The sequence below is a fragment of the Protomyctophum bolini genome (genome assembly GCF_963924005.1).
Source record: "Protomyctophum bolini genome assembly, chromosome: 6".
NCBI lineage: Eukaryota > Metazoa > Chordata > Actinopteri > Myctophiformes > Myctophidae > Protomyctophum > Protomyctophum bolini.
The window spans coordinates 31597275-31619946 of NC_137867.1; the positions used below are offsets into that span (position 1 = coordinate 31597275).

Genomic DNA, 22672 nt, shown 5'->3' on the forward strand with positions numbered 1-22672 from the left:
TTAATTTTGTATTTTTAAATACAGAAACTGTTAACTTTGGACACACGATAAAGCATTACACTTGTTTCACCATTTTCAATTAATCAGAACATTTAGAGACGTAAAAATATAAACTTCTATATAGCCAATTAAAAACAGGAAATCATCATAAAAGGAGGTAAAAAAGGTAAAAACAAAACAAACAAAAAAACGTTTAAGGGGAAAAGGGGTGGGTGGGGGATTCAGATTTTACGGGGCCAGTTCCGAATTGCAGCCGTCCATTCATCATGTGATTCACGCTTATACTGCCCACAGTGCCCATGGCTAAGCCAGCAGCAGAGAAGAGTATCCTACTCTACACACCTGTCCATCTGTCGAGTGAGCTGCGGAGCTGTCCAGCACCCCTCAATGAGAGACGCAGTCACGCTTATCTCTTGCGGTTTGTGCGGTAAGTGATCCTTTCCCAGAACATTTCACGCTGTTTTATGTGAGTTTAGCGCACGTTATGTGAAGACAAAACCGAATGTTATTTGTTTTAAAAACATATAGCCTAATAATAACAACAATAATTGTAATATAGATATAGTAGCCTATACTAACCTAATAACAATAATCTTATAATAGGCTAATAATTATCACATTACGTAATTTGTTTGGAAAATAATATAGGTTTATGTGGGCATGCAGCGTAGGCGCATGTGCGTGGGAATGATAGGTAGGCTATAACTACTGTATAAGGTAGACAAGAGCAAATGGTATGCATGTATAGGCTACAATAGGTATTGTAGTCTATACTTTAAGCTACTGTCTATCATAGTAGACTACAATACCGTATTGTAGCCGCGCGTAACGGTAACATGCTATCATTTTAGAATATCTATAAGCAACTGGTGGTGTGATAGCCAATATAAAAGATTCGGATACCGATCAGTGCGTTGCGTTGGCATAGTATAGCCTAAGCTTTTTTATTTTATATATTTTTTATTTACACAACAAAAACAGTATAGGCTATAGTCTACAAAAAGGTAAAAAGTGCAGGTGAGAAAAGAAACCCATGAAGGGCTTATACTGTTATACATGGTTATTCTCACCTAAAATAATAAACAAATAGTAGGCCTATAGACAAAGTAAGGTATGACAAACAACAAAGTAGGATATACACTTTATGGTGGCGCGTTATAACAGGCCAATTCCTTTTTTTTTTAAATTTTTATATATTTTTTATCCCACGATTTTGCAACCCATTTTTCACCCCTGTGTCAATCATCTAATGTGATCCTGGGCTCTACACACCCTCCACCAACCTGGGGAGAGCAACGGACTTAACTCATGCTTCCTTCATGCTTGAGTGTCCAAGTTGCTCCTTTACACCTGACAGGGGGGAGTTTCCCTGGTTGGACGTAGCGCGTGGAAGGAACACGTTATTCCAACCAGTTCCTTTCCCCTCCATCAGGCGCCCCGGCTGGCCAGGGGGAGGCAGTTTAGAGACCAGGATTACTGCATGTTTTTGTGAGGGTACCTACCCTAGGGGACACGGGGAGAACATGCAAACTCCACACAGAAAGGCCCTTTCGCCAACCCCGCGCCAACAGGCCAATTCCTGTTTTTACCTATAACTGCACCGCTCTGTGTACAACTTTGTATGCGCACTCCCTAGAGGCCAAGGAAAAACCTTTGCCCTACCATCAGGCCGATCTTTGCAAAACACTTTTTTTCCTCGCACAGATCCATAGGGCCTACATCACGCAAATTGGTATACACTATAGTCCCGTGTGATGAAACATTTTGGCAAAACTAAGTGTGAACCACTTTTCTGATTGGGGTGTGTGTGTGTGTGTGTGTGTGTGTGTGTGTGTGTGTGTGTGTGTGTGTGTGTGTGTTGCTCATAAACTTGTGTCACTTGGCCTAGATCTAGATGTAATGGGCACACTTCGAGACCTACAGTTTGCTCTGCAGTTGAAAGTTGAAGAGCTTCACCAGCGGGACACTCTCATAGATGAATTAGAGCTGGAGTTGGATACTAAGGATGAACTCATCCGAAGACTTCAGGGAGAACTGGATCGTCACAGGACCACCATTGCACTCCCAGCACCCACCCCAGGTACTGACAGTGACTATGGACTGGTCTGGATCCATATACAAGCAAATATTAGATACTGTTGTCCCGTACGATTGTATATACTATTGCTCTGCCTGAAAAATGTATTAAAGTTCTCAAGGCTTATGGTAACCCAAGATCCAACAAATAATTCTTCAAACTATACAAATTCTACAGTATGCGACTTCACTCAAAACCTTGGATTATTTGTTACCTGTTATCCACTTTGAGCCTTGTGGCAAACTAAATGCCTATTCTTGACAGGGTGCTCTGCCCAGGGGGAAGAGAGGGAAGAGAGAGAGAAAAGGAAGACCATAATTTCAGAACCCTTTACTGTGGACCATAAGATCCTCGCAAGGCTCGCAGCCATTTCACAGTCACACACAGGCTGTGACAAAAGTCCAGCGTAAGAAAGCATAATACTATTGCTCTGCCTGAAAAATGTATTAAAGTTCTCAAGGCTTATGGTAACCCAAGATCCAACAAATAATTCTTCAAACTATACAAATTCTACAGCATGCGACTTCACTCAAAACCTTGGATTATTTGTTACCCGTTATCCACTTTGAGCCTTGTGGCACATAAGGCCTTCACAGAGTACTTGAAGGCCTTAATGCACGACAATTAAAACAATGATCATAACCGTTCCACTCCCAGGTCACAGAATCTGATTCAGGCATCATTTCTAAAGAGTGTCTTCTTGAAGAACCTTACTGGTGGGCAAACCAGAGCTCTGGTGGACTGTATTCATTCCACCACCGTCAGCCAAGGTTGTTGTGTTATTCAAGAAGGATCCATTGGAGCTCATGCATACGTCTTAGATGGTAAATAAATAATTTCCTATACTTTATACTAGAGACATTTCAATAAAGCATGAGATAAATTCATTAGACAATTCATAGAACAGTAAAAGATTATGACTTTGGAACAGCACAGTGATAATTGTGTTATATTGCATATGTGATTACTTTGATTTGCAGCCAACAGTTATGATAGTGTATAGACTCCATTAACACTTTTTCAAGTGTATCTTTTCAGCTGCTTCCTTGCTACTGTATCTGGGTGAAGGTTCTCAAAAGTGAATACATTTAACAGTATCTCTCAACATGTGTGGCATGGTCACACAAGCAACATGACAAAATCATGTACAGTATACACCCTGAGGGCGAGAAGCGACCTCTCGCCCTCGCATCCGCTTGGGTGGCGACAGACTGCTGGGCGAGCACTGGCGCTTTGGTCAGATCAACATATGGAATGTATTTTGTACTGGTATATATATATGGAGCGTGTCTTGTGTGTACAGGGTTTGATGAGGTCAGATCAACATAAGAAATGTCAGCTCCATATATGGAGATCTAAGGGTGGCAGCGAGGGCAGTGTCTTGAATGTACAGGGTTTGATGAGGTCTGGCCAAGTGGCCATATATGGAGCGTGTCTTGAGTGCACAGGGTTTGATGAGGTCAGATCAACATAAGGAATGTCAGAACAGGTCAGCTCCATATATGGAGATCTAAGGGTGGCAGCGGGGGCAGTGTCTTGAGTATACAGGGTTTGATTAGGTCTGGCCGTATCTTGAGTGTACAGGGTTTCATGAGGTCAGATCAACATATGGCATGTCAGAACAGGTCAACTCCAGGCATATTTGGAGATCTAAGGGTGGCAGCAGGGGCAGTGTCTTGAGTGTACAGGGTTTGATGAGGGCCCAGGTTTCGGGCCTGTTGAGAACTCTAGTTTTCACTTTGGGGTGGACAGTTATCAGTCAAAAGTGAGACATCGAAGACGGGTGGGGTCATATCAACATATGGACAGGATCAACAACAGGTTAGCTCCATAATTGGAGATGGAGGCGTGATGTCACGAGGCGTGACCATATACGGAGGTGTGACGTGACACACAGAAATTCAGGTTTTCATAGTAAATGCGACCTACAGTCGCAATAAGCAGAACTGCAAGCATACACATACATGGTCTAATTGAATCTTCATGTCACATTTTTTTTACATGTGCTTGACTGATTATTTGTGTTCTTTGCAGATGGGAAGTTGGAAATGACGAAAGACGGCCAGAAGCCAGTCACAATCGAACCGGGAAACATGTTTGGAGAGCTGGCACTCTTGTATAACGCCACCTCTCTGTGCAATGTATCAGGTATCTTGTTATATAAGTGCATGCTCATTCAGCGGAAATACGTATATTTATCACCTTATCACCGTAATATGTGGTTTATTCTGGTCAGATTGAGTTGGCATTCATATGATATAAATAATTATTGTTCATGAGATTATCATGGTAGTAGAACTGCAGTCTCAGATTTAAGACATCAGCTGAATGTCAAATCAAAACACTTGTTCAGATCTTATCTTAGACATCACAGATTCAAACATGTCTCACTGAGATTCAGAGACTAAAGTCTTCACTCATGGTTAGACCATGACTTATCCAACAAATGTCAAGAGAAAGACATGGTTCCTTAGAAAATAGAAATTGTGCTATTGTCTCCCTCCAGCATCTGATCTCAGAGTCCTCTGGGAACGTACCAGCCACTGCTACTCACATCTGACCCGATTTAGCAAATAAATAGGCTGTGGAAATGGACCGGATCAGTACAGATTGAAAAATCTGTACTGACACACACACACACACACACACACACACACACACACACACACACACACACACACACACACACACACACACACACACACACACACACACACACGCACGCACAGGATGCTCTCCTTCCATTGCAGTTTTCAAGTCACATCAATGACCCCTTTTTGCTTCTTTTTTTCACAACACCCTGTGTGTCTTTACACACACACGCACACACCGTGCGCGCGCGCACACACACACACACACACACACACACACACACACACACACACACACACACACACACACACACACACACACACACACACACACACACACACACACACACACACACACACACACACACACACACAAAGAAGGAATGTGGCACATTCATGAAACAGATGGTCTTAGACAGAATGTCTTAGACATGACCTGAGCTACAACTGCCTTCTCCACAACAATATGAATTCTAAAACCCTTCATTCTTATTCAGTCATTAACCATGTGAGGTGGGCTCATGTTTGCTCTCTTCCTGGCCCTCAAGGAACAACCCCCCTGAGAGACTGCAGGGGAGTAGGAGAAATGGGGCCAAGGACATTCAAAAGCACAAGTAAGATCAAGGATTGTGGTGGGGAAGAATATTGCATCAGGCCTGTGTTAACTGGCCGACCTTGCCTAATACTGTTTGACGTTGTTTCATTTAGGTGGTTTGAAGGATTCAACTGGGAAGGGCTTTGCAAAGGCACTCTGAGCCCATCCGTCATTCCCAAAGTAAGACTCCTCCACATCTGTTTTGTGGTGTTGCCTCTATCTATGTGCACATAGTTTTTTGACTGCCTGGTTTAAATGCTCATGTTATGTAGCCTATTGTCTTTCAGTTCAACCAATGTATGGAAAGAGCCACACCACCTAGTCACTATACTGAAGATGTAGAAGGCCTACCAGAACTGGAGACAAACTGGGACAAGGATTTCTGATTTATCGATTGTCATTCTGGTTTTGAATAAACAACATTCTGGAAAGAATAAATAAGATTTTTATTTTTATTTAGATATTGTCCAAAGAGTTCTAGCTAAAATTGATTGAATGAATGAAGTCTGCAGGGAATGAGCAAAAGAACAATTCAAAGCCGTTTAAAGTTAGGGTAAGTGATATAGTGATAAGTTAGGGTAAGAGCTTGTAGATTTGCTATTTTCTGTGAAGAGATGGTGGAGGGAAAAAGAGTAGACCAAGTATACCGAGCCAAGTTTAGTGAGTATTTCTCGGGTTTAAATGGTTAAATGTCTGAATATAGTCATTATTGACAAAAAACGAATAATAATAATTTACACAACACTGATGATGGTGCAGTCAAACAATGAAATCTATGAAAAGGTTTAATCTGCAACATAATTTTATATTTATGTAGTGGGGGTCCTTGCTTCATCCCTCTCTCAACTAAGGGCAAGGGGTCCTTTATAGCCTGAAAAGCGTTGAAGACCCCTCCCCTGAGTGTTTGTTCAGTAACTCTCCAGATGAAACATTTTCAAGTCAGGAAACAACTGTAGGCCTATCCATTCAGAAGCACCCAGGATGACACTGCATAAACAAACTGTATCCATTCAGAAGGAGAACTCGCCCAGGATGACACTGCATAAACAAGTGAATTTGGGAGTGATGAGATTAAGGAGCAGACTAGCAAATTAGGGTTTGTTTGATTGATTGAAGTATTTAACAGTTTGGAGAATTACAGTAAATTTCAAGCACAACTCAATACAAAACTGTTAACTGTGGACGACACCATGTAAGCATTACACTTGTGACTTGTTTACGGGTCCACCATGTTCAATTCATCATAAATGGACCAGAGCTATAGGAGAAGACACATTTTGAGAGCTCTGATAAATGGGTAGTTTCCAAATTGGCTGAAGATTGACCTACCATTTATTAAAGAGCTGGAGAGACGCAGAGACCTCTGCAACTGAACAAACATTCGCGCAGACGAAATGAAAGCCTGTGTATCGAGGCTAAACAAACACTCTAATATATCATATCAGCAAGCAATATAACATTATATTTATAACAAATAAATAAAGTTTTGCTTCATGCAAAACATTCCACATTCGACCCTCACTTCCACAGATGGAGCTGGAGGGTCCTTACTCATTTTGTTTCACTTATACATTCTGAGACGCAACTGAAACACAGTTAAATACCAATAGTTAGAAAGTGACGTCAGGGAAAGTGTCCAGGTCGTTGCAGTGAGCGACGCTGTGGGCACATAGGCACGTGGTAAGGGTAACGGGTGGATAGCGAAGTATTGGGACTGGGAGCGCAGCGCAATCTAAAGACAATAAGGTGACCTACAGTACATTTCTTTCAGGTAAGCACCGATTACCTTCTGCAAGTCCTGTCGTTCCTTTAATACATTCTTAAATTGCATAGATCAAGTCTTCGAGAGGTAACTTTTCAACACTCTCCACTCCCTAGCCTGCCCTACATAGTTTATCGCACTCTGTCTACCGTTCTGTCTTTGAGAGTCTTGAGACGTCGTTGCGTTCCTTACAAGTTACATCTTAAAGTTGAATCATATGAAAATATTTTAATTATATGAAATTATTGATCAGCACTCAGGAAAGGCCGACAGCAAACAAAGTCAACACTGCGATGCAAAATATCAGTAACGTTTACCATCACCGGCACCATAGTATGCCTCCCCATTTGTATACGTTTGCGTTTGTTGAAAAGTTGAGCATAGCGAAGCGATCGTTTTTTCTCTTCCCTGAACCAAGATAATTACTAGTTGGAACTTGGAACCGTGGTGGCGGGTTTGGCTAGGAGGAGGATACTCTGTTGGTTCTGCAGAACCAAGGGTTCTACTGATTGTACCTAGCTCTGGTCTGGTTCATCGCTATACTCTAACCTTCCTCTGGATAATGTATTTTGCTTGAGAATTGAGAAATATATGTTATGTTATCTTTCCCCTTCCCAACTCGGACCGACATGTTTAAATGTGTGGATCATGGATGGAATGCACGCCTGAATTGGCATTCCTCGTGTCTCCCTGAGTCCCTGCTCTGAGTGCTCTCCCAAGTCCCAACAGAGCATTTGACAATAACATAGTTACAGTAGGGCAAACGAATATACAGCATACCCCCCCCCCCCCCCAAAAAAAAAGTTTTTCAAGGTTCACTAAAACAGAAAGATTCTGTTGTAGGCTATCCCACTATACAGTGCATGACATGACAGCCAAAGCTAGCTGTTCTAGATTCAGAAATGCTTTGTGTTTTAAGTGCATTTTATACAACAGGTATACATTATGATACATGACCAATGAAATATTATGACCTGCATGAAAGACTGTCTTTTAATTGAGCTATAGGCTACTTGACTCTTTGTATCAAAACCCCTGATTGTGAGTTGTGACCGAGTATGTCTGTGCTTCATTTAGGAATCACAGCCAGAAAACACCAGTGCATTTCAGTCCTATCCCCTTGCTCATTCCCTCCCCATGCATGCATCCTCACGTGTCCCCCTGTGCTCTCATCTCATCTCTTCCCAGACCGTTCTGTTCACAACTTCACATGGAAAGAGTTCATTGCTCTGAGTCTGTTGGTGTGGGTACTAAACAATGTCACATTGTCCCTCGCAATAAACCACCCCCCTCTTCACCTCACTACCTCCTGTAGTTTCGTTTGTCAGGGATAACATTTCCACTCATTTTGCCAGAGAGATGCCCTAAACTACTTTGTGCATTTGCACTGTTAATGTAATTCATAGATTTTTGTAGTGGCAGCGTTTTCCTTTTGATCATTAGGAGTGGAGCATATTAACTTATTAAGTACTACGTGACCTTGGCTCAAGCAGGAGACCAACCTCACTAGCCATCTTGGGCATCAGGTTTGTGTAAATGTAGACGCATGTAGGGCTGAAACAAGCATTTTTTATTGATTTTACCAGTTAATTGAAACAGATCCTGATTGAAAGCAATTGTTATGCTTGCATTTTTACATCTTTTTGCTTCATGAGGGAGGATGTCTGGAATGGTGAAAAGTAAAACATATAAACCTACTTCTGTTGTAATCATTGTTACAGATCGGAACCTGACAGGTTCAGATCAAAACCTAATTGTTTGATTGACAGGGTAAGTCATGGTGTTGTTTTTGTGCCATACATCATTTTTGCTAGATTCTCAGCTCTGTCTCTACTTGTCAGCAGGGGTGAAGTGCACAGACATGTAAACTGCCACTGGGAAGTATTTGCCATTTTCCTGTAAACAGCAGGATGGCATTTTATAGCACCTTTTAATATGAATTATGAGCCTCTCCAAGTATTCAAAGGGGAATCTATGTTACACTTTAGTGGTATCTACACTAGCTTGTGTGCTGGGATAAATATACACTTTAACCACACAAGACTACCCACAGGAAATTCAAGAATGGCTAGGATGTCTAATGCACTTTCTACAGGTAGTAATTATGCTTGTTGACTGTTGTAGAACATTTATTTTCAAAAGTCTGTTATTCTGCTTTCTCTGGGCTCTGATAGGGAGTAAGTGCTTTGAGCACAATAGTGCCTGTCTAGCCTTGACAATAGGCATTATTTTATGAATGGAAGCAAGGGAGGAAGGGGTGATAGCACTATTCGCACTATTCGTTCAGATAAAGGGAGAGAAAATGGGTTACAGCAGGGGATATTCTTCTCACAATGAAGCATCATTTTTTTCCCCATGTGCCACATCTCAAAAGACCATTCATTCCATATACTTAAATAATTTGCATTGTTGGTCCAACATGTGCAAAGTGGCAAATAAACGTTATTAGTTCACATAACTCAACCCATGAAGATTATAAATTTGAGGAAGTGTGGCATTTGCTTCATTCATCTTTTCAGGGGATAAGGAAGTGGGGAAAGATTGGTTTGGGAGAAAGGGGAGGGACATCGCTCTACCCCCTCTTCTTTAGGAGGGGGGGGGGGAGTAAACTGGGTGAGAGGTTGAGGCCTGGGGGAGCTGGTGGGTTTTGGGTGGGGGTATTAAAGGATGATTTCACCACTTCAAACTATCTTCATATAATTGGTACTCACAAATGTTCGTGGTAAAATTGCACGTCTGTGTCTCGTAGGAGGGCTGTGGTCTTTGTTTTTAAATTATTGAGAAAAAATATTATACAAATGTGCCCACATCATTCCTATGAGACACAGACCAAGTAGAAACAAGAATTGATTATATCAATTAATTACAAGCTGCTGCATTATATCCCATGGCTGAGAGGTCGGCTAGAGGCAAAATGTGTGTGGTTGCCTAGAGACGAGGCAGGACGATATTATGTCGTCAGTACAGCCAATGAGAAACATAGGTCTCAACTAGAACTGCACTCTACCGAGTGCATACTTGCTTGTTGCACAATAGTAGGCCATAAATGGCCTACTAGTGCGCAAGCAGAGCGCGCAAGTACTTTCGACCGCTCCAAACCGCTACAAACTGTCAAATCTCAGTTTCTGCCTCTATGTATATGATTAGCGGTATACTGTGGTTACTTTGCGCCCTATGCACCGTCCCAGCCTTTTCGATGCGTATGCACCGTCCCAGCAATGACTAATGACTAGACATACGTATAAATATACTATATAGAGTATGTAGTTGTAATTTGATTAGCAGTATACTGTGGTTAGATGGTTCACAGACCCACTCCAGTTTGCATACAAGCAGCAGAGAGGCACGGATGATGCAGTGATAACTCTGCTGCATCACACCTACGCACAGCTGGAGAAGCCCAAGTCCTTTGTCAGGATGGTATTTGTGGACTTCTCGAGTGCATTTAACACAGTGCAGCCTCACCTGATGGGACAGAAACTCCTCCGGATGAATGTCAACTCCCACCTCATACTGCTCATTCTGTCTTTCCTCACAGACAGACACCAGACCGTCAGATTCAATGGCAACTACAGCTCTAACAGGACTGTGTCCACCGGGGCACCACAAGGATCTGTCATCTCACCAGTCCTGTTTACCCTGTACACAGATGACTGCAGCAGCCCAGACCCTGACATGCTATTCATCAAATATTCAGATAACACGGTTATTGTCGATACCACCAACACCAATAACCGCATCATTGGGCTAATGGACTATTTTGCTGAGTGGCGCAATAACAACTTCCTGGACCTAAACCCCAGCAAAACTAAGGAGTTGCTGGTGGACTTTAGGGCCCGCCCACTCCACCTCCGGCCCTAGAGATAAATGGAATAGCAATAGAACGTGTCGAAGAGTACAAATACCTCGGCACCACCATCGACCATAAGCTCACATTCAAGACCAACGCGGAGAACATTCACTCCAAGTGTCAACAAAGGCTGTTCTTCCTCAGGAAGATGAGGAAGCTTCAGGTCCGACCATCGATCCTGCAGGCCTTCTACAAGTCCTTTGTAGAATCCATTATGACCTTCAACATCACATCATGGTTTGGTGTGATGCGTGCCATCAACCGGAACCCTCTCGACAGGGTGGTTAGGATCAGCGGCAAGATCATTGGGAGGGACCAGGAGTCACTCAGCAGCATCCATAAAAAACGGACAATAAAAAAAATAAATAAAATAAAATAAAACTTTATTTGTATAGCACCTTTCATGACATGAAATGCAGCTCAAAGTGCTTTACAGAGAAATGGAGGATAAAAGAAAAGCATGGCAACAACATTAAAAACAAGCAGTAATGCAGTGAGGACATGAATAAAAAAATAAATAATAATAATAATAATAATAATAATAATAATAATAATAAAAAGAATAAAAGATCAATTAAAAGCAATGTTGTAGAAGTGGGTCTTGAGCTGAGCTTTAAAAATGTCTACAGAGGCTGCCTGACGAAGGTACAGTGGGAGCTTGTTCCATGCCAACGGCCCGTAGAAGCAAAAAGCTGCTTCCCCGTGTTTTTTAGTTGCCATTTTTTTTGGCAAAGCGAGCAGGCCGGCAGTGGAAGACCTTAGGGGGCGGTTTGGGACATATTTAGGCAGGCAGTCATGTAGGTAGGAAGGTGCGAGACCATTGAGAGCTTTATAGACAAGTAAAAGAATTTTAAAATCAATCCTAAAAACAACCGGAAGCCAGTGCAGTGATGCCAAAACTGGAGTAATATGTTCTCTCATCTTAGTTCTAGTTAAAACTCTGGCTGCTGCATTTTGGACAAGTTGTAGTCTGTCAGTTGTTTTCTTAGGCAGTCCTGAAAAGAAGGCCTCTCAAATAGTTGAGGACAACACACACACCCTCCATAACCACTACGAACTAATGCCCTCAGGCGGCGATACAGAGCATCAAAACTCACTAAAAGGGGCTCAGCTAGCTTTGTGCCCACCTCCATCAGACTCTTGAACACCTAGGCTGAACCCCCCCCCCCCCTCCTCCTCGTTGGAATCCCTAACAAACAACCCCCCCCCCCCCCCCCTTTCCACCTGATGGACTATAGTGAACTCATAGGTTGCATACAGTAAACATTTAGATTTTTAATTATATTATGCTTTTAAGTAGTTCCTCTTAAAAAGTCGTTTTTATGATGTTTTATATAGTATCTGTGTGTACTGTGATCTCTGTTGTCTTTACCACTGCACAAAAGAAGTTTCCGAAAGGAAAAATAAAGTTCTTTGAAGTTGAAGTTGAAGGTTACTTTGTGCCAAAAAGTGACAGCCGTCAACCATTTTTTTGGGTATGCAAGAAAAGCAGCAAATCTGTGCCTGGTTTGCTGGGACCAGATTACACAGATGTCCATTTTTCTTACATCATCATTGAGAGCTAGTCATACATATACACACCACGTACTCTGGTATACATACGTGTACATATACATATACTATATAGAGTATGTAGTTGTAATTTGATTAGCAGTATACTGTGGTTACTTGGTGCCAAAAAGTGACAGCCGTCAACCATTTTTTTGTGTATGCAAATCTGTGCCTGGTTTGCTGGGACCAGATTACACAGATGACCATTTTTCTTACTTCATCGTTGAGAGCTGGGACCAGAGTACATGGTGTGTGTATATGTATGACTAGCTCTCAATGATGACGTAAGAGAAATGGTCATCTGTGTAATCTGGTCCCAGCAAACCAGGCACAGATTTGCTTACACAGAAAAGTGGTTGACGGCTGTCACGTTGAAGAGACCGGGCGAAATTATTACTTGCGCGCTCTGCTTGCGCAAGTAACTACAGCAAGTGGGCGTGAAAGCACAGCAGAGAGTGCATTGACCAGCTGTCCTTACACAGCAGCTAGTAAAAAATTGTTCTCATTCAACTGGTGGTCCATGGATCACTGGTGGTCCGTGAAGGAATTGCATGTTGTCCCTGATCATGCATTTAGAAACATAGGAAAGTGAAGACTGTCTTTTATTTTTATATATATTCTTTCCTGAGAAACTAAATGACCTGGTGACCTATGAGGCCTCAATCTTGTCATTTACTTGGAAGTCTTGTAATATCCTCAAAAGTCCATAGACTTGGCTGGCAAACAAGTTATGTTGCACTCTAAACAAACATAAAAAATCCCATAGACTTGGCTGCCATATGACGTTAATCTTCAAAAGCCATGCAAAAATGGTGTGTGAATGAATGGTGAAGGTAATTGAAGAGTTTGTTGTGATGCAGTTGGATGCCTTCCAGTTTTTCTCCTCTTTTCACATTACGCTTTTGGGGAGCATGAACTATTAAATCTCTGGCACAGTGCTATGGGGCGGACCTACAGGCTATGAGCCATCGTGCCACCCCTCCCCCTCACCCCATCTTACCACCAACCCCACACTACTGTACACGGCTGCAACTCAAACCCCTCTCAACCTTGTTCGTTCTCTTGTCCCATCTTTGTTAGACGACAAAGCAGTGGTACAACATGACTGAGAGTAACCTCAGCGCCTGTTTCTGTTAAGCCAATCATGGTTACTTCCTGATGGCCCCCCCTTCCCAGTTTACTGGCCAGGCCTTTTCTTTTCTCTCCCGAGTCCCCCACTCTGCCAAGCCTGTGGCCCAGGGTTGTTCAGCCGGCCATTGAAAAAGAATCAGAACAGGGCTGTGTTTTACTGTAACAAAATGGGGCAGGTTCTTTTATTCCTATTCCTTATCAAGCTGGGTTGGTTGAGACGGTGATGAAAAGTAGAAGTGAGGCAGTGTTCAAATGCTGGATCGTTTTCCCCTTGAAAATTGTGAAAATAATGTATTATTGAAACTTTTTTCCTTTCTTTTCTTTTTTCATAGCAAAATGTTTCAAGCGATTTAAATGTCAGGTTACAGATTAATTAACTTAAGCTGGTACCGTGTTTGTATGCTCTTTGTGTCTGTGGACTCACTAACAAGTTTAGGAATTTTGTTAACCGGTTAATGGTATACATACAATAGTCAAGGTTTATTCTTTGTACTGCATTTCCAAAGCATCCTTTTTTTGTACTTCAGCACCCTTTTGTGCATAGTTCTCAGCAACATTGAGCAGTGTCTTTGAAAGCACAATAATTGCCTCCCATTTCACTGGATTCCATTATCAACGTCATTCATTCATTCAGTCAGTCAGTCATTCAAGCATACTCACACTGCGCCCCACCCTCCCAACCCTGTCACTCTGTCTCCCCCTCTCAGTTATGCATTTTCAAGAGTGGTTACGATCAGTTCGAGCCAACGGTGGAATTAAAGTGCCGGAATCCGAGGACATCTGGAGCCTTCTTCCCTCTTTCCCTCTGTCCTCTTTCTCCCTCTCCTCCCTCTCTCTGTCGCCGTCCTCTCTGTTAGGTATAGGGGCCCTGGCCTCAATTACTGCTTACTGGCTGGTGACACGTCCTCGACCCATGCGTCCCCCCTGTGATCTACAAGCCCAATCTGTGGCTGTCCAGGTGAGTGGATCATGGTTCTGATCTTGGTTCCATACCAGCCTCTATAGTCTATACACCATGAAATTCAAAGAGTGTACAAATGGACCAGTGCTGCTCATTTAACGCAAATTATTTTATTGTGTAAATATCTTAATATTTTGAATAAATAGCAGTAAATAATTGGAAATGTTTCTATACACTGTTTTTCAGTTTAATGCACCACCCTTGTACTCTATGTGCAAATATCAGTGACAATAAAAGAGAACTCTGATTTTAAATTATAATGATTCTGTTGTGAATGTTAATAGGCATACTTAATTAACTGATTATACTGTATAACTGTGAGCGACGAAAATTGCAGATCTTATAATATTGCAGATCAGCTATTTCCGGTGTGCAACACGATGCGCAGTATAGCTTAGTCCCCACAGGAATCTGCGGAAAAAAGGCTCGATTCCGCGGCGAACATTCCGGCGACATTAACTTATTTACCCTAAAATGACCAGTTAGTAGAATCTTTCATGAAGATTCCAATAATCGTTTTTGGGGATCGATTATTATTCATGTTTTAATTATTTGTTTTGGTTGCAAAGGTTGTCATTCAAACCCTGCCCACAGTAACTACAGTTTAGACTAGAGGATACTGTAATAAGTAATATGTTTTCTTTTCTGCTTTAGCATTGTCAATTTGTCATTGTCAGGACTCGGGACAGGGATTCAGTTTCAGTATGAACCATTTGGACAGAATATAGTCGGCGTCCGACTATATTCCACAGACATTCTACTATTCCACGGATGGTCGAGAATTCCACGGACAGCTTTGAAATCAGCTGTAAATTCCGCGATCGCGGATTCCTGTGGGGACTACCAGCTCAGGCTTTGACATTTCTCTAAAGGTGTAGTCACATAATTGAACTTTTTTGTTTTTTTGGGGCGTTTGTTATAGGGAGAGCCCAGCTGTAGACGTTCTGCACTTCTTAAGGATGACGCACTGTTAGAATTTTACTATGATGACACCAGGACTGCGTATGACATGTTCCAGAGAGGCGTGAGGATTGCTGGTGAGCTGCTGTGCTTCGGCAGAAGCGGGGGGGGGGGGGGGGGGGACCTTTCTTTTTTTAAACTAAATTACATGCATGTTGTAATCCCAAGGAAATGGCCCATGTCTAGGCTTCAGGAAGCCAGGGCAGCCCTATGAGTGGATTTCCTACACAGAGGTCTGACAGAAATTCTGTATTTTGATACACAAGTATAACAAGAGGTTTTACATAACACTGTTCCTCACTGACGATCCTGCTATTTCAGGTGGCTGAGCAAGCACAGGTGCTGGGTTCTGGGCTGCTGGCCAAAGGCTGCCAGCCGAACCCGGAGCAGTTTGTTGGAATATTTTCACAGAACAGGCCAGAGGTACACACAATTATGCCCATACAGATTTATTAGATTTTTTAGATTTGTTCCCACACACTGGGTGGTTACTTGAGTTTTAGCATATATATTTTTGGTGATGGCATGTAAGGTCAGCTCTGCCTACCAGCTGCGTCGCAGGTAGGCATTTAAGACTCGAGTGCAGCTTAAATGAGTCGTATTAAGTTTTCACAGAGCATCTAAATGACATTATTAATTAACGAATAGCTACCTCTTGGCAAGTTTTGCCTGTTAATTATCACTTTCGAGGGGTATAAAACATTGTTTTTTGAGTGTTTTGTTGACCTTCGGGTCAAAAGTCAACCTGAGCATCACTACTATCACTACTACACAGATATGATACAAGAGTCTAACTGTGTTACTCTGTCTCCATCTATTGGCAACAGTGGATCATTTCAGAGCTGGCCTGTTACAGCTACTCTATGGCAGTGGTGCCTCTATATGAGACACTGGGGTTGGAAGCAATGGTTCACATACTCAACCTAGGTAAGACAACCCCCTGAAAGCACCACCAATGAAATGAAATCAGTGTGATATTTAATGTCTTTGAGCGAGAAATTAAAAGACTGTACATCAGTGTGATTGCAAGGTAAGAAACAACTATCACTGTCCACTTTTAGCGGAGATTGCCTTGGTGATCTGTGACCGGGAGGAGAAGGCTACAGCCCTTTTGGAGAACAAGGAGAAAGGAGACACTCCCACCCTGTCCTGTCTCGTGCTTTTCAACAACTTCAGTGATGCCTTACTGGACAGGGGAATGAAGTGTGGAGTAGAGATTTTGCACCTGTCACAGCTCATGGTAAGAGTGAGCGATACAGAAGAACTTAGTTATGTAACAAACACAGAGGTTGTAGAGCTTCTATGCTCATTAGTTCTGTTCTCAGGCACGGTATGGCATGTTTTTCACTGACATGGTTGATGGTTGTAGTCAAGGGGAAGGCGCATGAAAGATACAAAGAGTGTTTAAGATTATTTCAAGCCATTTACACTAATGCTTTAGTATAGTGTTAAACAGGATATATCATTGCTGTCAGGAGGATTTTTTTGAGATTTTTTAGATCAAACTGTCTGCTAAAGCAGCTAACTCCACCGTGTCTCCCCCTCTCAAGTCACAATAGGGACTTTAAGCAACGACGGTTTTCAGGACAGCTCCGCTAGGTGGAAGTACGGCTGCTATGATGCAATCGCCGTAGTAGTCAAAATCGTTAAGCAAACAGCCATCGGCGACGGGTTCCCATGGTGACGACGCATCTGCAGCATGTGTCAAACATATACACAGACAAGATTAAAAAAAGAGAATACCCCATCGCGCGTCAGCTAACTTGCCGATAACTTGCTTCTTACATGCTGGACATGATCAGCAGTGAAAAGAGGAAGGTGCTAGAGCAATTTGTGTTATTCTAAAACAGTTTTAATAAACATGGTTATTATTATGACATAATTGTCGGTTATAATTGTCGGTGTAAATGTATGACAGTTTATTTCAATAAACATGGTTATGACATGGCAGGTTTATCTATCGAGCACTGATCCATTTGCGGTTGCCGGAGCGGACTGCAACAGCCGTCGTTGCTTAAAGTCCCTAGTACCAACTTTGATGAGGCAGTATTGCTTTGCTTCTTTTGAAAATATAAGGTTTTCTTTATTTCCTGAAAAATTTACATTTTGGACTGGAGTTACAGGTGGTTCCTCCCCGACAGCAGAGATATACTGTAGAAGAAACAGTGCCAGAGTCAGATTTGAGCCCTGAACATTGTGATTATGTGGACAGTTGTCAGCGTTCTTTACGGGTTGACCAGGGTACTTCAAAGATATCAGTTGTTGTCAGTGTAGAAAGTGTAGCCATTTGCTCAAACAGTGTATTCAAACAGTTAATTCAAAGAGTTTAAATATAACTAAAAACCTTTCTTTTCCCATCTTAGGATATGGGACAGCAGAACCTCAAAGATCCTGTGGTGAGTTTAACGACACTCACAAGATATGTTCCCGCATACAAAAGCATCCAATAAATATGTAATTAGTCTTTAAATACAAACGAAACATATTTTCTCATTAGCCGTCTCGCAAAAGCCTTCAGTGTTTGCTGAGGATTAAACCAGAAGTATATGAACGCCTTTTGTCCTGTTCATATTCATGTTCTTTGTATTGCCGTTTACTTGCAGCCGCCCCAACCTCAGGATCTGGCTGTCGTATGCTTCACCAGTGGAACCACAGGTAGCGTTTCCCCCATAATTACGCTTCTGGTCCTCAACTCTTGAGGTCACGTGCGTTGTTAGAAAAGCGTCCATCAAACGCCTACTAACAACCACTCATTATGGCATGGCCATAGTCTTTTCATTGCCACACAGGCCACTGCAGTAATGCCTTGTTTATTTATCTAGGGAAGCCTAAGGGAGCCATGATCACCCACGGCAACATCGCCTCCAACACCTCCTCTGTTATTAAGATCCTGGAGGTCTGTCTGCACGACATCCTCATTCCCTAATTGAAAACAGCTTCACGGCTACGTTCAGTTCTCATTTCCTTGTCACCATCTACACTAGTCCCCATACGTTCTCCCTGCTGTGTAATGGCATGATTCATTTGATGTTTGATTGTCCTTGCAACTGGAATGCACTTGAGCTAATTGCCTCTGTAAAAGATTGTCTCATCTGATTGCTATTGTGAAAGCTAGATTATATCTGTGATTGTTATACATTACATTCAGTTAGAAAACATTTGGTTTTGCCAACTACGTGTCGTGATTCAAAATGTTCCCAGTTTTACATTTGTTTCTTTGTCCATCCTAGGGATCATTTGTGATCCAACAAGAGGATGTGTCGATCTCTTATCTCCCCCTTGCTCATATGTTTGAGAGGATGATTCAGGTAGTTTAACCTCTGTCCCCTTTTTGTGATTGTTGTCACAGTGTCTGTGTATGGGTTAAAAAAATCAAAAAATCAAAAATAATTTACAAATCAGACTTACCCATCTTGCAGGTGTCGATGTTCTGCCACGGTGCCAGAGTAGGATTCTACCAAGGTGACATCTCTCTCCTCATGGATGACATTAAAACTCTCAAGCCCACCTTCTTTCCTGTAGTGCCTCGCTTGCTCAACCGCATCTATGACAAAGTCAGTGAAATAATATTTGCACCGATTATTATTGTATGTTTATAATTATTTATGTATGTTTATGTTTTTTCTTTTGTACAAAATAATCTGTACACTGGAAATTGATTTTCAGTGCCCAAAACATGTATTTGGCCATGTCTGGTCTTGCTGATGGTGCCATAATAGACATGTAGTCTGCAGTTAATATAACAATTAACTTGCTTTAAGCTCAATACTACAATCAGTACGTTTGTGTTGACTTGCCTGAGTAGATACTCGGTTCAGTGACGTCTCCACTGCGCCGGGCTTTGCTTCACTACGCTGTGCGGCGGAAGCAGGCAGAGCTTAGCAGTGGGGTTGTACGCAACAACAGTCTGTGGGACAAGCTGGTGTTCAACAAGATTCAGGTCAGTGTTTTAAACCTAGTTCCGACCCAAGATAAAACTGTTTAATTTGTATACACGTTGAAAATATCCGATCTACAAGACGACAATGCACCATGAATGCAAAGTATTATGGGCTTGTAGATTTTTTCGGTGCGCAACACTGTTGTACGGCGGAGCACAAATGAAGGATTTGGAACCTTAACAGAACAATCACAGTGGTCTGAATGATCCCATAGACTACTATCTCCAACAGTATCTCTTAACCAGTTTGTCAGACGATCCTTGTTGTGACTATCAAGAAAGCAAGCAATAATATCTGTACAGTACACCATTTAACCCATCTAAATCCCACATCTCTATTCCAGGCCAATTTGGGAGGCAATCTGCGGTTCATCCTTACAGCATCAGCGCCCATCTCTCCGACTGTGCTGTCATTCCTCAGGGCCACTCTGGGATGTCTGATCTTTGAGGGTTACGGTCAGACTGAGTGCACCGCAGGCTGCACATTCTCTATGCCGGGAGATTGGAGCGCAGGTAAAGGGCTGATGTTTGCGCAGCATCTCTGCTGAAAACGGCTCTAAAACGTTGTGCGTCTGTTAGGGATGGGTATCGTTAGGATTTTTGTGAGTCCGATACCAGTTCCGCTTATCGATTCCGGTTCCTAACGGTTCCCTATTTCGATGTATGCATCCATGTGTGTATCAGGTCACGTTGGTCCTCCCTTGCCCTGTGCGATTGTAAAACTAGTCGACATCCCTGAGATGAACTACTACACCAAGAATGGAGAGGGAGAGGTGAGACAGTCTTGGGAAAGGGAAAGTAATTAACATATTGTGTGAAGTAGACCATTTGTTACCTAATAACACTGCTCCTGGCTTTTCGTGCCATTAGATCCTCATTCGTGGCCACAGTGTCTTCAGGGGCTATTTGAAGGATGAGGAAAAGACAGCAGAGGCCTTGGACAGTGACGGGTGGCTGCACAGTGGAGACGTCGGCCAGTGGCTTCCAGTGAGCTGAGTGACAAATAAGGACTATTCATGATCAATGTGTTCTACTGTACTGTAAATAATGACTTTAAAACCTTTCTGTCAGAACGGGACATTGCGCATCATTGACAGGAAGAAGCACATCTTCAAGCTGTCCCAGGGAGAGTACATAGCTCCAGAGAAGATAGAAAATGTCTACATGCGCTGTGTTCCGGTACTGCAGGTGTTTGTGCATGGAGATAGTTTACAGGTACTGCAGGGCTATACATAATATACAGTACGTGATTTATTAGGCTTTGTGCATAACTGTTATCTTGAGTTTCTCAAAGGTGGCATACCCAGTTCAGTTTCCCACAGCAGCACATGCTTGGTGTGGCAATAGATTTAAACCGGAAAGATACAGTATGACACCTTCATACTTGTATGAATTTGTCATACATTACACAGAGAGCCTATTCACATTTTAAATGGTTGATTGAAAATGTCTGAAACAATTTTACTTCATTTTGTATTACTTGGTGCCAGTCTCATCTAATCAGCATCGCTGTGCCCGACCCAGAGGTATTCACTGGGTGGGCTAAGGAGAGAGGATTTGCGGGATCATATGAAGAACTTTGTCAGAATACAGTACGTCATTGTCACCTCTTTGTGTACCAAGCATGTCAGACTTTCACAGGCGCTGTATGAATTTCTAAACTGTGTTATCCTGTTCTTTGAACAGGATGTAAAAAAGGCAGTATTAGAGGACATGACAGCTGTAGGGAAGGAAGCAGGGCTGAAGTCGTTTGAGCAGGTGAGTAATTGCAAAGAAAGTTGTTCATACCTAGAATAAAGATAGCCGACAGTCATAACGCGTTTGTCTGTAGGTGCCGACATTCGTCTTGACGCAAGTCATATTGACAATTATTAATTTGAAAATACATCACCTCTTTGTCAAGCGTAGGGGCAATGCGAAATCTATCCATCACCAAGTCTATGTCTGTGTTGTAATGATGTAATCCACGTAACTCGAGAACCGTTCGCCCCACCAACTTCAAATTCGACACACGCATTCCACACCACCACAGGGAGTGCAGGGCTCGGTGTCAAGTCGGTCGGACCCACGGTTGTTCCTGCCCAGGGTCCATATATGGAGCTGGCCTGTTCCGACGTCTGCATAGACTCCATATTTGGGCATGCCTGACAAAGAACTCCATATATCGGCATTAAAAGAGACAGACAGAATATCTGGGTGGGGCATGCATTTCCAATTTGCATCATTCCAAGCAAGCCAGTGCCCTACGGGCACCGCTCTAGTTAGCCTAATGTGAAAACCACATTTTGTGGTTCAAAGGCGCCATGAAGAACTTTGATAGAAAATTAGTTGTGACTCGATTGATGGCATCTTTATTCTAGGCTCTTAACAATAATTTAGAAAATATACAGACAAAGATGCTAACAGTGTTGTTGTTCACATCTCTTCATTTACCTCCTTTCAGGTGAAGGACCTATACTTGCACCCAGACATATTTAGTGTTGCCAATGGCCTCCTCACGCCCACTTTGAAGAGCAGACGTATTGACATTCGCAGAGTCTTCCAGGAACAGATCTCAAGCATGTACAACAAGAATGTCACGTAGAATTCCACCAGCACCAATGTTGTCAATCAATAGACAAAAAAGTAGGGCAGAGAATAATAGTTGAAATACCTTTTACCTGTGCCTTAATCAAAATATACAATCAGTTATATTTTGGGGTGTTGATATTCCCTCCTGAAAACTCATGAGTCCATCCATTACACAGTCTTCATTACACATATGTGCATTAACACTTTACATACCATGGCTACAGAGAAATAACAATAAATGGGACAAAAACATTTATTTTGAGCATTATAGAAAGACTCCTAATGCACAATTATTGTTGTAGCGCTGAGATTGGACAAGCTCGTATATAGATAGGTTTCTGAATCACAGAGCTGCCGTGACTAATTCACAACTTTACTTCAGTTGCAACTGGTACTTAAAAATATGTATACATTTTATAATGATCACGTGATAGATGTATGTTGCATTTTGTTGACAATGTGCAAGTTCATTCCTGTTCACTCTACCCTACATCTAGTTTCCTTTTATATTATTGATAGAACTTGGATCAAAATTAATTTGTAAATGGAATACAAGGGCTGAACTCTAAATATAAAGCTCAGACATTTGTTGAGAAGTTGCTACTTTAACGAATTTGTTTAAGTGTCACTGAACATGAATTTTAGTTACTGTGAATGATTGTGTTATTAAATTGCATCACTGC

General features: G+C 42.1%; 1 protein-coding gene across 1 annotated transcript; it reads left to right on the top strand.

The window, feature by feature from the left end:
* The first annotated feature begins 6890 nt into the window (after window positions 1-6890).
* Window positions 6891-22513, top strand: acsl2 (acyl-CoA synthetase long chain family member 2). The gene is made up of 20 exons (XM_080765062.1): window positions 6891-7034; window positions 14265-14515; window positions 15441-15555; window positions 15647-15711; window positions 15800-15901; window positions 16306-16405; window positions 16540-16718; window positions 17842-17874; window positions 18082-18133; window positions 18301-18374; window positions 18709-18786; window positions 18898-19032; window positions 19284-19418; window positions 19763-19931; window positions 20103-20191; window positions 20289-20405; window positions 20490-20633; window positions 20909-21010; window positions 21105-21176; window positions 21862-22513. Exons 2-20 carry the CDS (start codon window positions 14267-14269, stop codon window positions 22000-22002), a joined length of 2151 nt encoding a protein of 716 aa, XP_080621188.1. The 5' UTR covers window positions 6891-7034; window positions 14265-14266; the 3' UTR covers window positions 22003-22513.
* Window positions 22514-22672: the final 159 nt, after the last annotated feature.